The following is an 18,445-nucleotide window of genomic DNA, read 5'->3' as shown; positions in this document are numbered from 1 at the left end:
CACCCGCCTGGGCGGCGCACACGGGCGAGCTTACTTCGTCTGGAGGCAACGCCGCGATAACATCGGACGGTAGATCGGAAGCTGCGGACAACGGATTAAGATCGCAATTATTCGCCATCCATTTCAGCCGGGAGGCTGTTGAGACCTGGCAACTCCATTTGAACCAGAAGTCGGCGCCTTTTTCAAGAAACGCAACGGAAACATCTGGTTAAGACGCCCTGGCTCATATCGCCGGCGGGATAGAGCATGAGTCAATATCACCGAACAGCGATGACAAAGTTTGCCACAAGAAACACCAGCTTGACGCTGTGAGCGCCAACGTTGCCCCTTCTGAACTCAACGTCGAGCAACTTGCCCGCCTAACCCTTGGCACCAAATCTCAAGCGACAGAGGCAAATTTCCCAGCCTGGAAGAACGAATACGCGGCTGTCGGCAAAGCCTGCCTGCCTCTTCATTGTGACGATCTTGAACAAGTTGTATTCGCGGTACCTGGAAAAGGTGTGCCGCGAGTCTGAACCATGGATCGGATCAAAAACCCGAGAGTCTGGACAAGAAACCCGGACGTCGATCAATCACGACATGGATCAACCGGCATTACTGCTTGTACTCCCGTGTCAACGACGACATTCTGTGACCTATGCGGTCAAGTCATCTGTAGAAACATGCAGACGCGCCCTGGCCGCTCGTTAGTCACCAGCAGGAAAGGAGTACATGCAGGTGCGTGAGCCCTCGACGCTACGAATTGCGTTTATCCTTCATCCGCCGCAGAAGTTGTTGCAGCATACGAGAGCATTGATGAGGACCGTTGACGTGCTACACCAAGATTAATATAGGACATCTTGCTTTCAAGCTAATCTCTGCGAAAGGTAACTTGGTGAAGCCGGGACAAGGAACATGTTCAATTCCCTTCCTATTCTCTAACATCTCAAGACCTTTTGACCGGCTTGGGTTACCAATCAGCATCAGGAAACCGGATTCCGGCTGTGTGTCTCGCAGGTTTGCCTTCATCGTTTGGCGATTCCCGTCGGGCAGAATGGCGAAGACTGGTGGTGGCGACTCGGAGGGTCCGGCTCCATGGATCTTGATCACAATTTGGCCGAATGTCTAACGTCTCCACCCCTGGATGCATCAAATAACAGGGATCTTCCGGCGTTGTGGCAGAGTGGTCTAATGCGCAAGACTAGAAATCTTGTTCCTTCGGGAGCGTCTGTTCGAATCAGGCCAACGTCGAGTTCTTTTTGCAACTTCGACGAACAACCGAATTTGTGGCAAGGATACTTTTTGCATCGATTTTTTCCCACCCAATCGTCCCTAAATTTTCAAATTTTCAAATTTTCAAGATTCTACACAGATTGAAAAGCCGAACATAGATGCCTGTCTCTATGTATGAAAACCTGGATTTCTTGAGGGAAGAAATTCTTCAGTGACGCAGCCAGCACCCTCATTGTAAACCCGCATTTCGTCGTGACTTTGGTAGAATTGGCCAGTTAACTCATCGAATATTCATTCCTTCGGTGAGATGTGTTTTATGGTGATGTTGTACTTCTGATGGCATTTACTGGTCGTTAGTACAATTGACTAAGACATGGCTTGTCTTCAAGTCAGAAGGGTGATTGTGAATTCCTGAGCCTACCACAACATGGCAACCTACCATACAATGTCTCTCAAATACGGACAGACGAAGATCTAAGCCCGTAGTATCCCCACTAGCTTGGTTCGCGAATCTTTGTTGAAGATCAAAGTTTCCTTAGCGCGTGCTTCAGCTCGTTGCATTACACGCGATGGTATCAGCCGTAGCTTTTGCAGCATGCATTCTAAGCCTTCCGTTCGCGCATGCCACCAACGACGGTGTGTATGAAGGTACGTTTATTCCGGGTTTTAAGGGAGTGTGTACTAGTGAACTTGAATTATTGATCCTGTTTCCGAAAAGACAATGGGCTCAAGCAGCACTCCGGTAATGGCTTCCGCTCAAGCCATGTGCCGATGTTCAAGCGTCAAGCTACGGCCGGTGTCGAGTCTCCTGTGCCCGTCTTGCAATTCGTCTTGACCATCATGGACTTCATTAGCTCCGTTCCTCCAGCCACTATATCGGAAACATTTCTATCGGTGTCTTCGCGCAACACGATTATCTCTTCGCCAAACTCCTCCTCATCAGTGGCTTCTCCAACCACCGGCTCGGGGATACCTTCACCGATGGTTCCGAGCAGCAATGCTGTCACTTCATCAATATCTTCAGCCGCCACTAGTCATCCGTCTAAGCTGAGTCCGAAAACCGGCGTAGCCACTGCATCTCCTCAAATCCCCAGTTCTACAACGAGCAACCCAGGACAGCCATCATTTCAGACATCCAACGCCAACTCACAGACCCCAGTGGCATCGATATCTTCGACGCAGCCCTCATCTGATCCAAGTCCCTTGTTTTCAAACACCTCGACGGCTGCTTCTACAAGAATTGTAGACTCACAAATAAGTGCTCAGGCTCAAAGCTTCACATCAACCTCCACGTTGGGCGTTGGATGAATCTCGCAAGCCTCCTATTTCCCTTGACAAAATGGGGATAGTATTAGGCCGTAGCATACACGAAAGTTGATTATTCTCCGTGCATCGTCATAGACCACATCATCTGGCAGTTTAACATATTGTAAAATCAGTCAGGATGGGTGACATTATCATGAAATGATTCCTGAAGAAAGATGTTGGGGCTTTGAGCATCATCCAAATACAACCAGACAAAGCCAGCCAGATAGCTGCAAGAAGCTTGTAATAGTGGTTACATAGCACCGTCCTTTGGTGTCTGGCTGGTATAGAGTCGGCTCAAGATGTCAAAAAGCACTTATCCTCATTTGATATCTCTATGAAAATGGCTATCCCGGAGTCTCTACATGTTTACCTTTTGTAGATCTTTAGTATCTTTGCCTTCTCGCGTGCAATCAAAGATGGACGAAGACAGCAAAGCTCCACTGTTAGGCGGGAGATCACTTTCAATGATTCTTTTGTTTATATCTTGATGTCAGGCTTGAAGTATGGCTTTCCTGTGTGGCCTTTCACATGTTCATCATTCCATTCTTGTAACATGCTGCCTCAAAAGAACACACAAGGTGACGTTTGCAGGCTTATGCTCAACCACATGTGTGCATTTGCAATGGCTCGCTAATTCATTCATAGGCAGCCCTGAGCATCATCTCCTCCAGAACGCTCACGTGGTCTCAGATCCCAAACTCACCCTCACAGGAGCGTCAAGCGGTCAGCACTCCAGGATTCTCTCTCGCCATCAGGGCCCTCGCACCAACTCCCCCAGACCCAGACAACCATCCTTCTCTTCCCTTTCAACCTTTCCCCAGCTACAAATCCCTCTCTCTCCCTCACCTCCGCATTCCATTTTCCACTCAACTCTGCATCACCATCTTCCAGATCATCAGACCTCATATGCAGCATCAACAACGGGACCACATTGCCATCAACTGCGTTAGTATTCTTATCATTGCCATTTCCTACATTCCGATCTTCCCCCGCTTGATGATGATATTATCTCATTCCAAATCCGAGGCTGCGCTAGCGGTCGGTGCGGACCTTCCACCATACTTCTGACCTTGCGTTCTTTCCCCAATGATCTGTTTTTCATTCTGGAAAGTTCTTTCCACTGATGGCCTTGAAAGTTTAGGATCGATCTCGTCCTCGCTCGCGTTGACCAAGTTTTCTTGCCTCTTCGATCAAAGTTCCGACAGCCGCGCCCTCAAATCCAGGTTTGTTGACCGCCACCTATCATATCATCGCAGCGTTGCAAGAAGGCTGGGCTTAAATCCTGGCACGATCGCCATGGTATGTACCTTCTCTTCAACACTGTGGTCGCCGATTGCTGTGGTGATGACATCGTCGAGTGTTGGTGGTCTGATCCATGCTTGGGAGGGCGGGATGATGGATCCCCCTCGTGTCTGAACAGCGCTTTCCTCTTTCATACCATGCACATTTACCTCGAACTCTGGCTAACCAAAATGTGTCGTGTCACAGATTCTTACCATCACCTACCGCCTGTGGCAGGTCCTCTGGTCGCTCCTGCCAACCAGTACCAGCCCGACTCAGATGCGAGAAATGCTACCTCCAGATAGCTATTTGCACCGTAAGCACGCTTATTCTTCTTGAGATTTTACCATGATGATTCTGTCACGATGACAACCCGGCAGCCACCTAGATCTCTGCATCGTCTGACCATTTTCACAGAGCAAGTCTTCTGGATGCCATCGGGGCTGATCCTCATCGTCGAAGGCTGCCGTTTCGCCGATGAGCCCTTGATACCGCGACGTCTCAGGCGAATTCGAGGGCTCCATTCCATCACGCATCGCGCCGTGAACCAGCTGCCATGGTGAGAAGGACCCAAGAAGCTTGGCTTGATCGATGGAGGGACTCCCTACGACACAGATGAAGGTGATGGCAATTTCAGAAAACACACAGGTTGCCGCATTTGCAACAGGCAAGTCACCATGTCTCATCGTTCCCATTCCTGCCACGCCTCTGTTGTGATGACAAACTTCTCGCGATGCTGATCGCTGGTGCGAAGCGACCATGATTTCTTGTTAAAATTGTTCTGAAAATTCTACATCTCCACTCCAGATTTTCACTTCTAACTTCCCAGAATACTGAACTAACGTCCACTCTTGCAGGTCTCGATTTCAAGTTCGTCTGCACCACCTTCGGGGTTGAGTAATACCTCTTACAACACTCTACCGCTTAGACACTTGGAAGGTCGCGATGTGGGGCACTGGATAGAAGGATATCATGGGTGGCTTGCGGGCTTGGCCAATCGTGCCCTCAGCACGTGCGCGGTATATAAGACGCGCCTAGCCGGATTGAGCCTCGAAAATTTTCGGCAACCTCCCTTCTGCATCACCACCAAAATCTGGTCAAGAGCTGTCATGAGGCTCTCTCAGCGAAAGACCTGAGGAGCGGCCGGCAAGCTTGGTGTTCACCCGGGAGCGATGCATCTGCTCGTTTGACATGCGCTGTCGTACTAACTGCAGCATCTCTGGCACCAACCAAGTGGGAGGAACAGAACGCGTCGCCATCCAGTCTCGGCGGTTTGACGCGATAGCATCGCGGAACAGGTAAGCCAACTCCACTTTCCATTTCTCACTTCACTTTCCTGCCTCGCGTGATGTTTTCTCAAATTTAATTAGACGTCGAGATCCAGCCTACATCTGGATCTTTGAGATCAAAACCTAGAGCCTGACACCTGGCCTGAACTCTCATTTGAATGAATTGTCGCACTCATGTCGAATCCAAACTGACATGACCATTCACAGGACCGTTATCTTTATGAGCAGCCAGGCAGAGTACAGCCAGACTGCGGGTGCGGAGGATGTTTCGAAGCAGAACGGATCAATTGACTTCAATTATTAACCCGATTTTCTTCGCTTGTGCTCCATGGTGTTGCGAAATGAGTGTTACGCACGAGATGGTCCATTAACTAATGCCAATCTCATCTATGTTCACGTTACACAGATGTGAACCACGCCGTCAATGATCGAAGCACACGCATCTTAGAAATGCTCGCCACTCCACTGCAACGTTGAGAAAGTCTGAATCCTGCAGGAGTCGAAGTTGAACATGAAGAGAACGACGATTTGTCGAGATGTTCCTGCAGAAGCTGTTGAGGGACCCATGGTACGTCTTGAGCTTTGGCTTCTGGCATGAGCCCTGCGCTTTCTCGAATTGAGTGATGGACCCTTGGTTTCGCCTTGATAGCCGTTCGCTGGATTCTTCAACTTCGTCATTTGCTGTTCTATGTCCCTACCTCCCCTGTATCACAATCGAAGCTAACGACATCCTCGAACAGGTCCTCTGTTCACCCCATCTCTCGCCAGGGACCACCCCGCGATCCATTTCCCCGAACGAAACACCGCGCCATCCGCGACTGGACCATCTTACCTTCAACATCAGATGACGGCGTGCACTGATACATCGCCAAGTCGAGGCCTGCGGTGACGGCGTGGGGTCGAGTCTTGTTCGTCAGCATCCACATGGGACCACATTCTTGCCGTCATCAACCCCACGGTCCCCACCTCTGCTGAACCATACCCCGCGGGGTAGGCGATCGCGAGCGACGCAGTCGAGGACGAAACGCCGGCCTGAGCTGTGGATAGTGTCGCCGTTCTAGACCTGAGGTTTGCGTGAAAAGGCACCGTCTTGAGGCCATCGTCATGTTCCACTCATGAATCGCACTTCAATTGGACAGCACAGCTACACAGCCCCCGTGGATGGATGAGATGCTACAGCAAGCACGCCCTTTCAAGAATTCTAGAATCGTGTTTACAAGCTACGTCCTACTTGTCAGCGTTCTCTCTCCACGTCATGTCGGCCTGGGGTTTAGTATGATGCCGGCATGCACCGGCGTCGCTGCGTGTCTTCTACTTCAGGGATGTCGCGCCCAGACCCAGCTGTAGTAAAATCCAAACTTGACCCCGTTTTCCTCCACATCACGCCGGATCTCCTCTTGCAGCCTATCGATGTCCTTCTCGGATTGCATTGTCTCCAGCCCGCCGTCTTCAAGCACACAGAGCATCACCGGCCGGACCAGCTCGTCGGAGATCTTGAGCATCGGCTCGCGCAGCATGTCCCTGGTGCCGAAGGAGTTGAATATCTTCTCCTCCACGTCCACAAACCCTGCGTCCTGGACGATGAGTGGCAGGCGGGCGGGCATACTGCATGATAGTTAGTGAAACTTTCGAGGGTTTCTCTACATGCTCGAGAATGCGACCTACAAGGGATCGCGTCCAACCTTCATGGACCACAATGTCGCGATCCTCATCCACTCGTCAAAAGCCTTGCTGGGCGGAATTACCTTCCAAACAGAATCCCCAACCTCCTCCCAGTGCAAGTACCCACCCGGCCTCAGTAACGCATACAAATGCTTCGCCGCAACCGCCCAGTCATCCTTCTTCATCCCCAGCGATATCAGCCTCACGTGCACCATATCAAACGTCCCGTGCATCTCCTGCGGAAACGGCTTCAGCGCGTTGTGCTGCATCATAGACATGTTCTTCGGCAGCTCCGACGCGGGCGGGAACTTGGTTGTGTCCATGTCGATGCCGCGCAGCTCCGCCGTCGAGGGCAGCTGCGCCGCCATGTCGCGCAGCCAGATCCCCGTGCCGGTCGCGAGCTCGGCGACCCGCGGCGCCGGGAGCTGGCGTAGGTGCGCGAGGATTTGGGGCGGGCAGAGGCCGCCGCAGAGGGGCAGCCAGATCTTGTGGTGGTTGTACTCGAGACGCGCGCGCTCTTTGGCGACGTCGCCGCGGTTGAGAACGTAGATGCTGTCGTCGTCGGGGTTCCAGCGTTTGAGGCCGGAGTCAAAGTGCGGGCGGGAAACAGCGGCCATGTTTGCTTTGGTTTTGTTTCTATGTAGTGGCTAATGTTACGTCTGCGCACCTTCGCCTGGGGAGTAAGCCTGCCTCTAGACTGAAATTATAATCCCTCACGCTGCCGGCCTCGCCCCGAAGCTGTCACCTCTCGGCGAGATTGAGTTGGAAGCTGATGAAGTCTCGCCCTATCTCACCCAGGATCACTTATCGCCCCCGAGCTTCAACAGTTTCTTTACCTTTCGGCATTCTCTCCCTAAGCCCACAATTGGCGGGAGCTGTCCGCCAAGATGGGATCTAGATTTAGGAGAGTTCAGCTCAAACCCGCTTCATATGGCTCGTGAACCCGACGGATCCGACAGTCTGGCGGGCTGGGAACTCTGATTCTGATTGAGTTTTGCGACGCGGGAAACATCCGGAGCTAAGGTGGGGGTTCCGGAGCGTGGGCGCCCGGTCGGCGCAGTCTAAAGCGGCCCGGTGGGGTCCGGAAGACGACCGGAGCTTGATGGGCTCGGAAGTCAGCCGGAGCTTAATGTATCTTGGAGTCCTTCACGTGGATGGTGCTGGGGTTCCTGTGAAAGCGGCGGGACTGACATCGTCTGCCAAGGGGCTAAGCCAGTTGACATTTGAAATGGGCGAATCATGGGTGCCCGAGATTTAGGAAGCAGTTTCTTTGTGTCGTCAAGCTCTTAATGAGGTTGGCGGTGGCTTGGGGAAATCATTCCGAAGCCGGCTCCATGCTACATTCGGCTCCCGAGTTCTTTGAGATATGTCTCTGGTTCCAGACCAGCTTATCGGGCGATAATGACCAAATAAATACAGAGCCCCTTGTCTTATCCAATGTAGCCTTGTCGACATCAGCTTCCCGTCGAGTATTGACACGAAGAGAATTATTCGGCGTTGAGGTCTTCATCAGAGATTGACCATGCCCATCGTCGGAGAACATGCATTTTCACGGGCCAAGAACTACGCTTACCCCGAGGCCTTGATCGACTGCATCAACCAGGGAGACAATGTGACCTACAACATAGACGCCAACGACTTCGACTGCAGCTACTTTGGCTTTTGCAGCTGTCCGCGGATGACGGCTGAGCCAGACATTGCCGGTCGGGGTGTAAGTCATTGATTCACTCCCATGCATCTCTTCTCCGCTGACCCCCATCGCGCACCAGGTCATCTTCGCCTTCGTCTTCACAGCCTTCGTGACCCTCTTAACAACAATATTCTGCCTCGTAATCGGCCGCACGAATGAGGAGCGCCAGACCATGAACCCGCTCGACCGCTTCTTCCGAAAACATGTCTCCGCCCCCGCGCGCAATCTCATGCACCGGCTGCACATGAACCCAGACCTGCAAGCCCTTGTTGCGTACGACCTCGTCAACACGCTGAGCGACCTGCAACTCGTCACCGGCATGGCCATTCTCGTCGCGGGGATGAAGCAGCTCTTCGAGGGGACGATATCCACGTACCACTTCATGATCGTCACCGACCTCGCGTGGTTCTGCTCGAACACACACCTCTTCTCGCTGCTCGTCATCACGAGCATGCGCGACAGCGTCAAGCGCACGCACCCGGAGCGCTACAACGAGCAGAACATGGTCCTCCCGCGGCGGATGGCGAGGGCGTTACGGATATTCTTCATGGCCACCACGGTCGTGCTGCTGCTCTACGCGCTCTACGTTGGCGGGTACGCCGAGATCTACGAGCCCGGCCAGTTCCGATGTCCCATGAAGTGCTCACTGGGGCTACCCAAGGGCGGCGACCCGGCGAACCTCATGATCGTCAACATGGTGATGATGGGGTACTTTTACGGCGTCAGGATCTTCATGAGCTCGCGCACGGGGCGGATCTTCTGGATGGACCACGTGCGGAGCCGGTTCATCGACAATCAGACCCAGCAGTTCAACGTGCTGCAGCCCGAGGCGGTCTTCGTAGCGCGGTGGACGGAGAACACGGCGTGGCGGTGGTGCAAGGCGGCGTTCCGCGGGGTGTGGTACTTCTTCGCGTCCGAGGTCGAGACGATCGTCGGGCTGATGGCGTACTTCAGCTTCGGGATCCAGGCCGTGGTGGACGACCGGCGCATCGGGCACTCGGAGATGGAGCAGGACGAGAAGGACGAGGAGAACAGCCTGATGTTCAGCCAGCTGGTGCCCATCTTCCTGCTGATCATCCCCTTCATGGGGCTGTTTGAGTCTTACGCGCGACACTCGGTGGCGGACAGGGAACGGCGGTCGAAAGAGCTGAACGAGCTTGGTGCGTCCGACGGACTTTGACATGGGGGCACGGGTTGTGTGGATAGGGGGGGCAGCAAGAATGACGTATGACGAAAAGCGATTTCGGGTGCAGAAACTCTCAAGATACCAAGAAAGAAATGGAAAGGGCATTACACATTGCCGAACATCGGATGAGAAGACAGTTTTGAGTTGGGCGACATGGAAGCATGTGCTTCGCTGAACAATGCGAGTGCGGCGCAAGGCGCGGTTCGGTTCATCGCGAGTCCCCTTCTCTTGCAGGGATGATGACGAAAGACGCAAACGAAGAATAATGGGTTGCCTCTTCCCGAGGTGACGGTCCTGTCGAAACATTTGACACATCGACCGCCATCAAAGACCATCATGCATGCATCGTCAAAAGGAAAGACCCGCGGCCACAGACATTCCCCAACGATGACCAGGATCTGCCAATGATCGGTAGCCCAACGCCAAGAGAAGGCCTGTCAAGCCGCTCCTACAGGGCTCGGATTGCTGCCATATGAGCCCTCCTTGGCCCGTCGACATGCGGGAGTGTCTGAACCCCTGACCCCCTAACGCAAGACATGTGCGGGAGCCCAATGAACAGGCTCAGTCAGTCAGTTTGCTCTCTTAGCCTTTGCCGCTAGTTCCCCCATCATCACGCTCTCGGCATAGCGGTGGCTGAGCGAAGGGGGCGCTCTCCCGTGAGATCTCGACTAGCTCTGCGGGTGATTTGAGTGATGTGATTTTGAAACGATGCCAACGGGTGGTGAGCCACCGCCATGAACAATTCAAGAGGAATAGCAGGATGATTCTCTTCACCATCTGGAACAACCTCATGCAGGCTTGCTAGGCAGCCACATTAGGCGAAGCCAGGGGGCGGCAAGCCGGGGGGAAGACAAACGAGAAACATGGAGCTCGCCCCACGATGTAAGCCCACGAGCTTGTATGGCACCCATGTTTCTCCCCTCGACATAGGATGGTGAGAAAACTCCCGAGGTCCCAACAACACGGGTGCATGCTGCATTCTGCACCCTCAGACCTCGCCGCACTGAGGATGCGCTCCTCCATCATCGAGCGAACCGTCGTCATCAACGCCTTCACCCGTGCTTGCGCAGGACACCCGCCCGGGACATAATAAGCCAGGCTCAACCTGCCCCACTGCCCCTGTCATCATCTCCGCTCTCCATCAATACAAGAGATACCCATCTCACACAAGCCAAACTACACCACATCACACTCAACCTACGCCCTCTTCAACCACACACTATGCGTTGCTCAATCCTCTTTGCCGCGGCCGGCGCCTCAGCTGCCTCGCTGGAGATTATGACCGCCCCCAACGCCGAGCACATCGGCTCCCCCGTCCGCCGCGACCTCGCCTCCTGCAACTCCGTCGCCACGGCCGTCCTCCCGCGCATCACCGACGCGGCCCCCACCCTCCCCGCCGATGTCGCCAACTACCTCGCCTTGTCGGCTTCCGTGACGGATCCCTGCTCCAACCCGACCATCACGGGCTCCATTGGCTCGGCCTACTCAACCTACGCCAAGTCCTTCACCTCGTGGAAGGACGCGCACATGAGCGACTTCCGCGCCGTTTGGCAGGCCTGCAGCGATGTCCAGGGCGTCGCGACCGTCCTGCCGCTGGGTACCGGCCAGTGCAGCTCTCTGGTCGCGGAGATCACCAGCGCTGGGCCGGTGAACCCTGGTGGCGGCAGTGGAGGTGGACTTGGTAATGGTAATGGAAATGGAGGCGGCCGGTCTGGAAACGCGGCCGGACCGAGGGAGACCGGCGCTGTCATGGCTGCTGCGGCCGTGGCTGGCTTTGTCGTTGCTGCGATCAATTAAGCATGTATGGTGGAATAGGTATGGACACATGATGGATATGGGCATGGACTACATTATACCAGCACAGGCGTTATAAATAATCGTTATGGGTTAATGCAGCTATCGTTTCTGAATACATGTTGTCTCATTTACACTGCCTCAGTGAAAGTTACACGTTCATTCTCTCATGTTTAGAGATGGTATCAAAGTCAGCCTGACGAGGCCAACACATTATCATTATTTCCAAATATCTACAAGAACACCTTCTCCACCCTCACTGCAAGATGGCAAAATTCCACCCTTCCTTCGCGCTGTGCGAACTCTGCAAGTTCCGCTTCAACCAACACCTCAGCTCCGTCGTGCCCTCGCCCGTCGTGACGTTACCCCAGCCGGCGCCGGTGCACTGCGCCGTCTTGGAGCAGATGTCCATGCACTCGCCCATGCTGCTGGCCAGCATGTTGGACATGTCGATGGCCTCGTTGTCGCCCGAGTAGTCCACGCCGCAGACCCGCAGGAACCGCTTGTCCGAGCCAACGGGGCTGTAGAACGTATTGGCGGCCTCGGGGCAGAGGGCGTTGGGGCCGGATGTTGCAGTTGGTGATGATGATGTCGTGGAGGACGTCTTGGTTGAAGTGGCGGGCGTCGTTGATACGCTTGACGCGGCGGAGGGGGATGATGCTGTTGGGCTGGACAGAGGTGTCGTTGGAGAAGCGGCGGCAACGCCAGTCGTCGGTGTAGGTGTCGCGGAACTAATACACAGTCAGTACATTCATTCATCTTCATCATCCATCCGGAAAGATCATACCTCGTCCGCGCCGCGCTCTCATCCGACTGATTCGCCTTCGATGCACCCAACCCCACGCCAACACCGACTCCAACACCCACACCGAGCACCACGAGGATAACCAGGCACACAAGCAGCCAGAAAACCCACATCCTCAGCCCGCAGCACTTGCGGTTCCTCCTGTCCTGCCCGCGCGCCGCGCGCCTCTCCTGGTCGTACAGGCTCAGCCCGCGCTGGCGACCGCCGCCCTTCTCGCTCGGCGGCGGGGTGCCCTCGCGGTAGAAGGTGTACTCCTCGTTGCCTCCCGGCGTCGGATCGTCGCCGGCCCAGTACACGGAGGGGATCGAGGCCTTGCCGAAGATGGAGCCCTTGCCGCTCCGGACGGTGGGCGCTTTGCGGGGCGACGGGACGATGCGCTTGGCCTTGATGTCGCGGGGGACGACGGGGACGGGCTCGTCGGGCGGCGGAGGGAAATTGAACCCGTTCATCCTTTCTTTTGTTGTTTGATTCTGTTCCAGCACTTGGGCAGCAATCGAAAAATCCTTCAAACTCTTTTTTTTTGGGCGTGTGTTTGCTGGCGTCCCAGCTGGCTGGCAAATCTTGGGTGTCTTCTTTCGCTATGCCAAACGTTCCAGCGCCACCATCATCTCGGTCCTCCCGGGATAAGACGGAAAGCAATCACTCCTGCCTTTCTTCGTTAAGCCTCTGTCTCTTCGTTGATGCCTAACCAGAGCGTGTAAGACAGTTGATTTTGTGAAAAATAAGCGAGCGTGTGTTGTGTGAGTGCGACGTGGTTGTTCGCGTTGCTACCAAGCGAGTGCCGATCGTATTTGCGAAATCGTAATTTGGGGGCGGGAGACAGATGGACAGATGGTGTTTGGGGCCATGCGCAGCAATGCGATTGCGCGCGTTCGCTGGGACTCTGCCGCGATACCTTTACAAACCAACAGTGTGCTGTCCCGGTCAACGTTCAGAAAACCAGTCCCCGGAGCGAAACGAGTGACGCCGGTAATGGGAAACGAACGACTGAATGAGTGAACGAATGGAAGGGGAATGAATGAATGGGATTGCGGGGTGTGGGAGGCAGTAAAGCAAACGAAAAGAATGGACAGCGACTCGGACAGAGAGGGAGCACTGAGAGAGAGTTTCAATCGCAACCCATGATCCCTTCTCCGTTCGGAACTCTCTTCCTGGCGTGGCCGTCTCCCCCCCTCGCCCCCTGGGGCCCTTCTTGTGTCATAACAGAGGGTTTTAAGACTCGTAGAGTGCTGAAAATGGTTGTGCCCCTGTTGTGATAATTTCCCGCGCCTGGGGGATGATGTGACGGACTAAGCCGCTTTGGCACGTCCAAGCAATCGGCACCATGGAACGGCGTTGGGGGGTTCCGCAGGGATCATATCAGCAATGCGACTCTTCGAAGCCTGAAGAGGAAACTCTGGGTGCAGCATCCTTCGGTTGGTTTTGCTGTGCTGGTGTTCAGGATGGAGCAGGTTGGAGCAAAAAAAGACAGTTGGTTGGATGTTTCGTTCTCCAATTGATGCTCAACGGGGATCGACATTGATGACCCAAGACATTGAAGATCTGATTCTGTTTGCCATTTCTTCCCGCCCTCCTCAACTGACAAGACGGATCTGGGCTTAAACAAGCGCGGCTCACCTGAAGAAATGCGATGTCACTCGACCAAACAAAAACCACCCAACCAACCAATTCGCTACCGAAGAGGCAGACTCCCCCTGGAACGATACGTTCGGCGGGATGTTTTCCACGATAAGAAAGGTCCCATCTCCCACTGACGAAAAAAAGGGTCTTAGCGCAAGGGTTGAGAAACTAGAGCAGCAGCCCGTTGCAGTCAACACAACGACGGCGCATGTGCGGCAAGCCACCCAGCCATTGGATTTGGGGGGACGCCTCCGAGATTGAGAAAGGTGACGCTGGAGCGCGACGCGAAGGAATCGCCCTTTCGCGCAGGCGAGGGTTTGGGGTCTGTTGGCGCCGGAGGTTTTGCCATCTGCTCCCCCTTCATCCTGGCCTTCTTTACGGAGAATCTTCTTACGGATGCAGACACCCGAACAATTGGCGAGTCCATTTCCCTTTCCCGTCGCCGCACGGGATGGGCCTTGCTGTGCATCCGGTCCAGACCCCAGTAGCTCGAACATCTGTTCTCCTTGGCTTGCAACTGTGCGATTGCTGTGTCTGTGTGCATGTGAATGAGTGAGTGGAAGTGTGAGTGTGTATGATGCGCTTCGATCGCTTCCGCCTTCCCACCAACGGCTGCAGCGCTACAAGTGGCACACAGATCCCGCGCCCGCCGCGCAACGCAACGCAACGCAACGCAACGCAAGCACGCTTGACGCTGGAAAGGGTGGCGTTGCAAGCAAGAGCCTCACAGATATTGGTTCGCCGAGTCACTTGATCCAGGCTGCGGCAGGGTAAGGTGAGAAAGGAGCAGCGACCAAGGAACCAAACATTCGAGTCAGTATGAGAGGAGCAGGTTTTGTGGGAGCGAGTGCTTTTTAAGTGAGGGAGGTAGGGAATTACGCTGCGGCGTGGGTGTTTATGTTTGTGGCTAAGAAAAGATGGTCAAACCAGGCCAGCGCCTCGAGTTTACGACTCAGTAAGTGGGAACGTTCATCTCAACTTTTCGTCCCAACGGTGTCCCTGCGAACGAAGTGCGCGAAAGAGATGAGCAGCCCAACCTGCCACACGTTCCTGGAGCTGTCCTGAGTCCTGACGGGATCCGCGTTCTCGGGGCTGTCTGTCTGTGTCTCTTCGAGCTAAGAGAGGCAGAGAAATTTGAAAATTCTGGCCCTGCTCAAGGCTAGAACACGGGAAGGAAAAAACAAGGAAAAACAACAACATCACCTTCCGTATTGGCGCCCGATAATCAAACTGTCAAAGCCCAAAGCAGCCGTTCTGTGCTCATTTGGCATTGCATTCCAAGGCCAGAGCCCTTGTCAATTGGGAGAAGGAGAAAAAAGCCCAGGCCAGCGGAGGGCAGAAAAGAATTCCCCGACGCAGGCCACGGCAGGCTGCAGGAAAGGAAGAAACATGCCAACGCGGGCGGCGCGCAAAACACGGTACAACCTTCCAGAAGGAAAACATCATCTGCCGGGCATAAACAAGAGAAACAAGCAGGTCTTTTTTTCCCACGGGAAATGAGAGAAGCTGGACGGACGGGGGTGCATCGTTTACTCGTGTCGTCGCATCCAGGGAACATCTCTGCAAAAGGCCATCAAGTTCGCGCTGCCCATGCTTGCCCTCTTCCCTTCCCGCGGCCCGCCACCGGTTCCAGGCTGATCGCTGCAAGTCGGGCGTAAAGTGGTGTGGATCGTCTCCACGGATGACCCGGCATTCCGCCCATCGGGCACCAATTAAGCCAGCTCGAGGCCAGTCTGCTCGCCTTTCTGCGCATCCCTTGGGGATTGACGTCTTGCCTTTAAACATGACCGACGTCCCGGATGCGGATAGAGGTTGCATGCACTCCCGCAAGACCTTTCCTTGCTTTGTTGTTGTGGTTTGGCATTGGATTGCATTTTTCGGCGGTTTTCTTTTATTGTTGTTGATTGATTAAACGGCCTGTCCTTACCGTCTTCATTCACCTCGTCCCACACTGCACCACCCACCCACCCATCCAGAAAAAGAAGAAGTGTTTGAAGCCATCGTCACCTTGCAGCTCCCAAAGAAGAAGTCCGTTGTGGGGTTGCGAAGGGAATCAAAGTGTTACTCGACCTGAATCTGCGACTGCTGCGACTCTGGGCCGCGCTGCACTGCAACATGTCCTCCACCCGGAGCTCACGGCCCCACCCGCCGAAGGGCGCCGACAAAAAGGCCCCGCCCTCGGAGCCGACCTTCGCCGCGCCGAAGCCCGTCCGCCCTGCAAAGAGCCTGCTGCAGGCGCCGGCACCACAGTGGACCGACCGGCCGAGCCCGCCCGGCTACACCAGCTTTCCGCCACCACCAAGCCCGGCACCGGCCTCCGCTAAGGGAGGCTCACCAGCGCCGCGGGGATCAGCCACTGGGTCTTCTGCAGGAAACAACGGCAACCGCTCGAACCTCCGCAGCCCGGGGCCGAACGCGTTGACGAGCTTCCCTCCGCCGCCACCGACACCGCCGCAAACCGATGAACCAAGCTACTTTCCTAAGGGCGCCGTTGCACCGGCCCCATCTAGCCAGCTGAAGAAGTCTACTTCCGCCTCAGCCACCTCGACTACATCAAAGACCAAGAGCCAGACCACCGTCTCCCAGACAGAGCTGCGTCCAGGCCGCTTCGACATCGACAACCTCGAAGAGACTCTCCAAAACCTCCGCTTCGCACCCTCGCCCATGCTCTCTACCATCTACTCCGTCCCGTCCACTCCCCGAGAGGAGCTTTCCACCCCCGACTTCACCGCCAGCACCACGTCCTGCTTCACCCCTCCCTCAACCAACCCAACCCCGGAACCAGTTGTCCTCACTCCCCGCGCACTACCTCCCCAGGAACCGCTCACCTCACCAACCCGTCCCCGCGCAAACTCCCGCAGAGCCACTCCCCCAAGCCGGAAGCGCGACCGCGGCGTCGTCGCCTGCGTCGACACCCCCGTCACCTTCCCCTCCACCTGGTACACCCACCCGACCGCCCCCGACTTCCCCATCTGCTCTCGCTGCTACGAAGACCATCTCCTCGGCACCCGCTTCGAGAACGACTTCCGCGGCAAGCTCTGCGAGGACAAGAAGCCCCGCGCGTGCCGCTTCAGCAAGCCCCGCGTCAGGGACCACCTCCTCCAGCAGGCCCTCATCACCGGCCGCATCGACGACCTCACCGCCTACCTCCGCCTCCGCAGCGCCGTCCCCGACTGCCGCGGCACCGCCGGCGTCCCCGGCTCCGAGGGCACCAAGTGGCTCCGCCCCAAGAACAATGCCGTCCCCAACATGGTCGTCTGCCGCGCCTGCTACGACGACCACATCCAGCCCTTCCGCTGCGCCGCCAACTTCGAACCCGCCTCGTCGCAGCCCGCCTCCGACGTCTGGGCCTGCGACCTCGCCATCCCCTACATCCGCAACATCTACAAGACCCAAGCCGCAGACGCCCACGACTGGAAGGGCTTCACCGCCGCCGCCGCGTCCCGCATGGCCATCACCCCCTGCGCCAAGCGCCAGAAAGTCGCCGTCGGCTCCCGCGAGTGGTTCACCCCCTCCACCGGCAGCATGAGGGGCGTCCTCATCTGCGCCGCCTGCTACCATGACCACGTCCTGCTCTCCGGTGAAGAACACCGCTGGCGGCCCGCCGGCGACAACCTCGCCTCCCGCTACGGCAGCATGGTCCACTGCACCCTCGGCCACTTCAACATCGGCATCGCCATGTCCCGCGCCCAGGAGACCCGCGACTTCGCCATCTTCTGGAAAGCCCTCGACACCGCCGTCCACGCCGACTTCTGCTCCCCGGCCGGCATCCGCGACGGGACATGGTACACCTTCCCCTCGCACCCGCCGTCCTTCTCCATCTGCGCCGCCTGCGTGGCGACCGTCGCCGAGCCCCTCGGTCTTGCCGCCTCCCTCGTGCCCACGTGCGGCGTCGCCGCGGGCACCACGCACCTCTGCGCGCTCAACCCGGCCGCCTCCCCGCGTTTCGCGGCCTACCTCGCCAAGCTGCTCGAGGGCTTCTTCATCGCCGACACGCGCCCGCTCGAGACCTACGCCCTCGAGTTCGCGAGCCTGCCGCTCTGCCCGCGCGACGAGGACGCCCAGAACCGGCGCTGGTACGGCTGGAAGGACTGCACCATCTGCCCGGCGTGCTACCACGAGTTTGCGCGCGGGACCGCGCTTGCGCCGCGCATGCAGCTGAAGGGCGAGACCGCGCCTGTGAGTTTGATGTGCGAGATGTACTCGCCGCGCATGCGCGCGCTGTATGTGGAGGCGTGTGCCAAGGGGGACCCGGCGGAGTTGTTGAAGGCGTCGAGGAAGAGGAGGGAGGTGTATGTCGAGACGGTGCCTGTGATTCGGGAGGCGATCGACGAGGCGCAGATGGCGCTGGGGAGACGGCGGTTGTCGAATGTTGCTGGCTCGCCGACGGGTAGTGTGCATGATATCTCGATCAAGGGTGCGTTTTCAGGTGCGAGTCAGCAGCCTGCATCGCTTGCGGCTGGGCTGGTTTCTGGGTCGAAGGCCCTTGTTATTGAAAAGCTGGAGAAGAGATGGAGAGAGGTTGAATGAGGCGTTGGTAGGACTGTTACTGTTTTTCATTTGTAGCTTGTGTTTGCAGAGATACCGCCTTTCGAACA

The 18,445-nt window shown here is 56.0% G+C and overlaps 5 protein-coding genes across 5 annotated transcripts; 3 read left to right on the top strand and 2 right to left on the bottom strand.

The window, feature by feature from the left end:
• Positions 1-6,406: 6,406 nt before the first annotated feature.
• tcpN-1 (N-methyltransferase tcpN) lies at positions 6,407-7,369 on the bottom strand (the record flags this gene model as incomplete). The annotated part of the gene is made up of 2 exons (XM_037315467.1): positions 6,407-6,695; positions 6,756-7,369. The coding sequence occupies 2 exons, from the start codon at positions 7,367-7,369 to the stop codon at positions 6,407-6,409; spliced, it is 903 nt and encodes a 300-aa protein (XP_037184789.1).
• Positions 7,370-8,274: 905 nt separating this feature from the next.
• On the top strand, positions 8,275-9,622 carry CGCA056_v000205 (uncharacterized protein; the record flags this gene model as incomplete). The annotated part of the gene is made up of 2 exons (XM_037315466.1): positions 8,275-8,463; positions 8,522-9,622. 2 exons carry the CDS (start codon positions 8,275-8,277, stop codon positions 9,620-9,622), a joined length of 1,290 nt encoding a protein of 429 aa, XP_037184786.1.
• Positions 9,623-10,849: 1,227 nt separating this feature from the next.
• Positions 10,850-11,425, top strand: CGCA056_v000204 (uncharacterized protein; the record flags this gene model as incomplete). Its single annotated transcript, XM_037315465.1, has 1 exon — positions 10,850-11,425. One exon carries the CDS (start codon positions 10,850-10,852, stop codon positions 11,423-11,425), a length of 576 nt encoding a protein of 191 aa, XP_037184787.1.
• Positions 11,426-11,678: 253 nt separating this feature from the next.
• On the bottom strand, positions 11,679-12,676 carry CGCA056_v000203 (uncharacterized protein; the record flags this gene model as incomplete). The annotated part of the gene is made up of 2 exons (XM_037315464.1): positions 11,679-12,153; positions 12,210-12,676. 2 exons carry the CDS (start codon positions 12,674-12,676, stop codon positions 11,679-11,681), a joined length of 942 nt encoding a protein of 313 aa, XP_037184784.1.
• A 3,286-nt stretch (positions 12,677-15,962) lies between these two features.
• On the top strand, positions 15,963-18,377 carry CGCA056_v000202 (uncharacterized protein; the record flags this gene model as incomplete). Its single annotated transcript, XM_037315463.1, has 1 exon — positions 15,963-18,377. The coding sequence occupies one exon, from the start codon at positions 15,963-15,965 to the stop codon at positions 18,375-18,377; it is 2,415 nt and encodes an 804-aa protein (XP_037184785.1).
• Between the last annotated feature and the right edge of the window lie 68 nt (positions 18,378-18,445).

Source organism: Colletotrichum aenigma, assembly GCF_013390185.1.
Source record: "Colletotrichum aenigma strain Cg56 chromosome Unknown KSG_Cg56_contig01, whole genome shotgun sequence".
In the NCBI taxonomy this organism is placed as follows: domain Eukaryota; kingdom Fungi; phylum Ascomycota; class Sordariomycetes; order Glomerellales; family Glomerellaceae; genus Colletotrichum; species Colletotrichum aenigma.
Note: the sequence above shows the minus strand (reverse complement) of the source record. Positions and strands in the feature narration are given on the sequence as shown.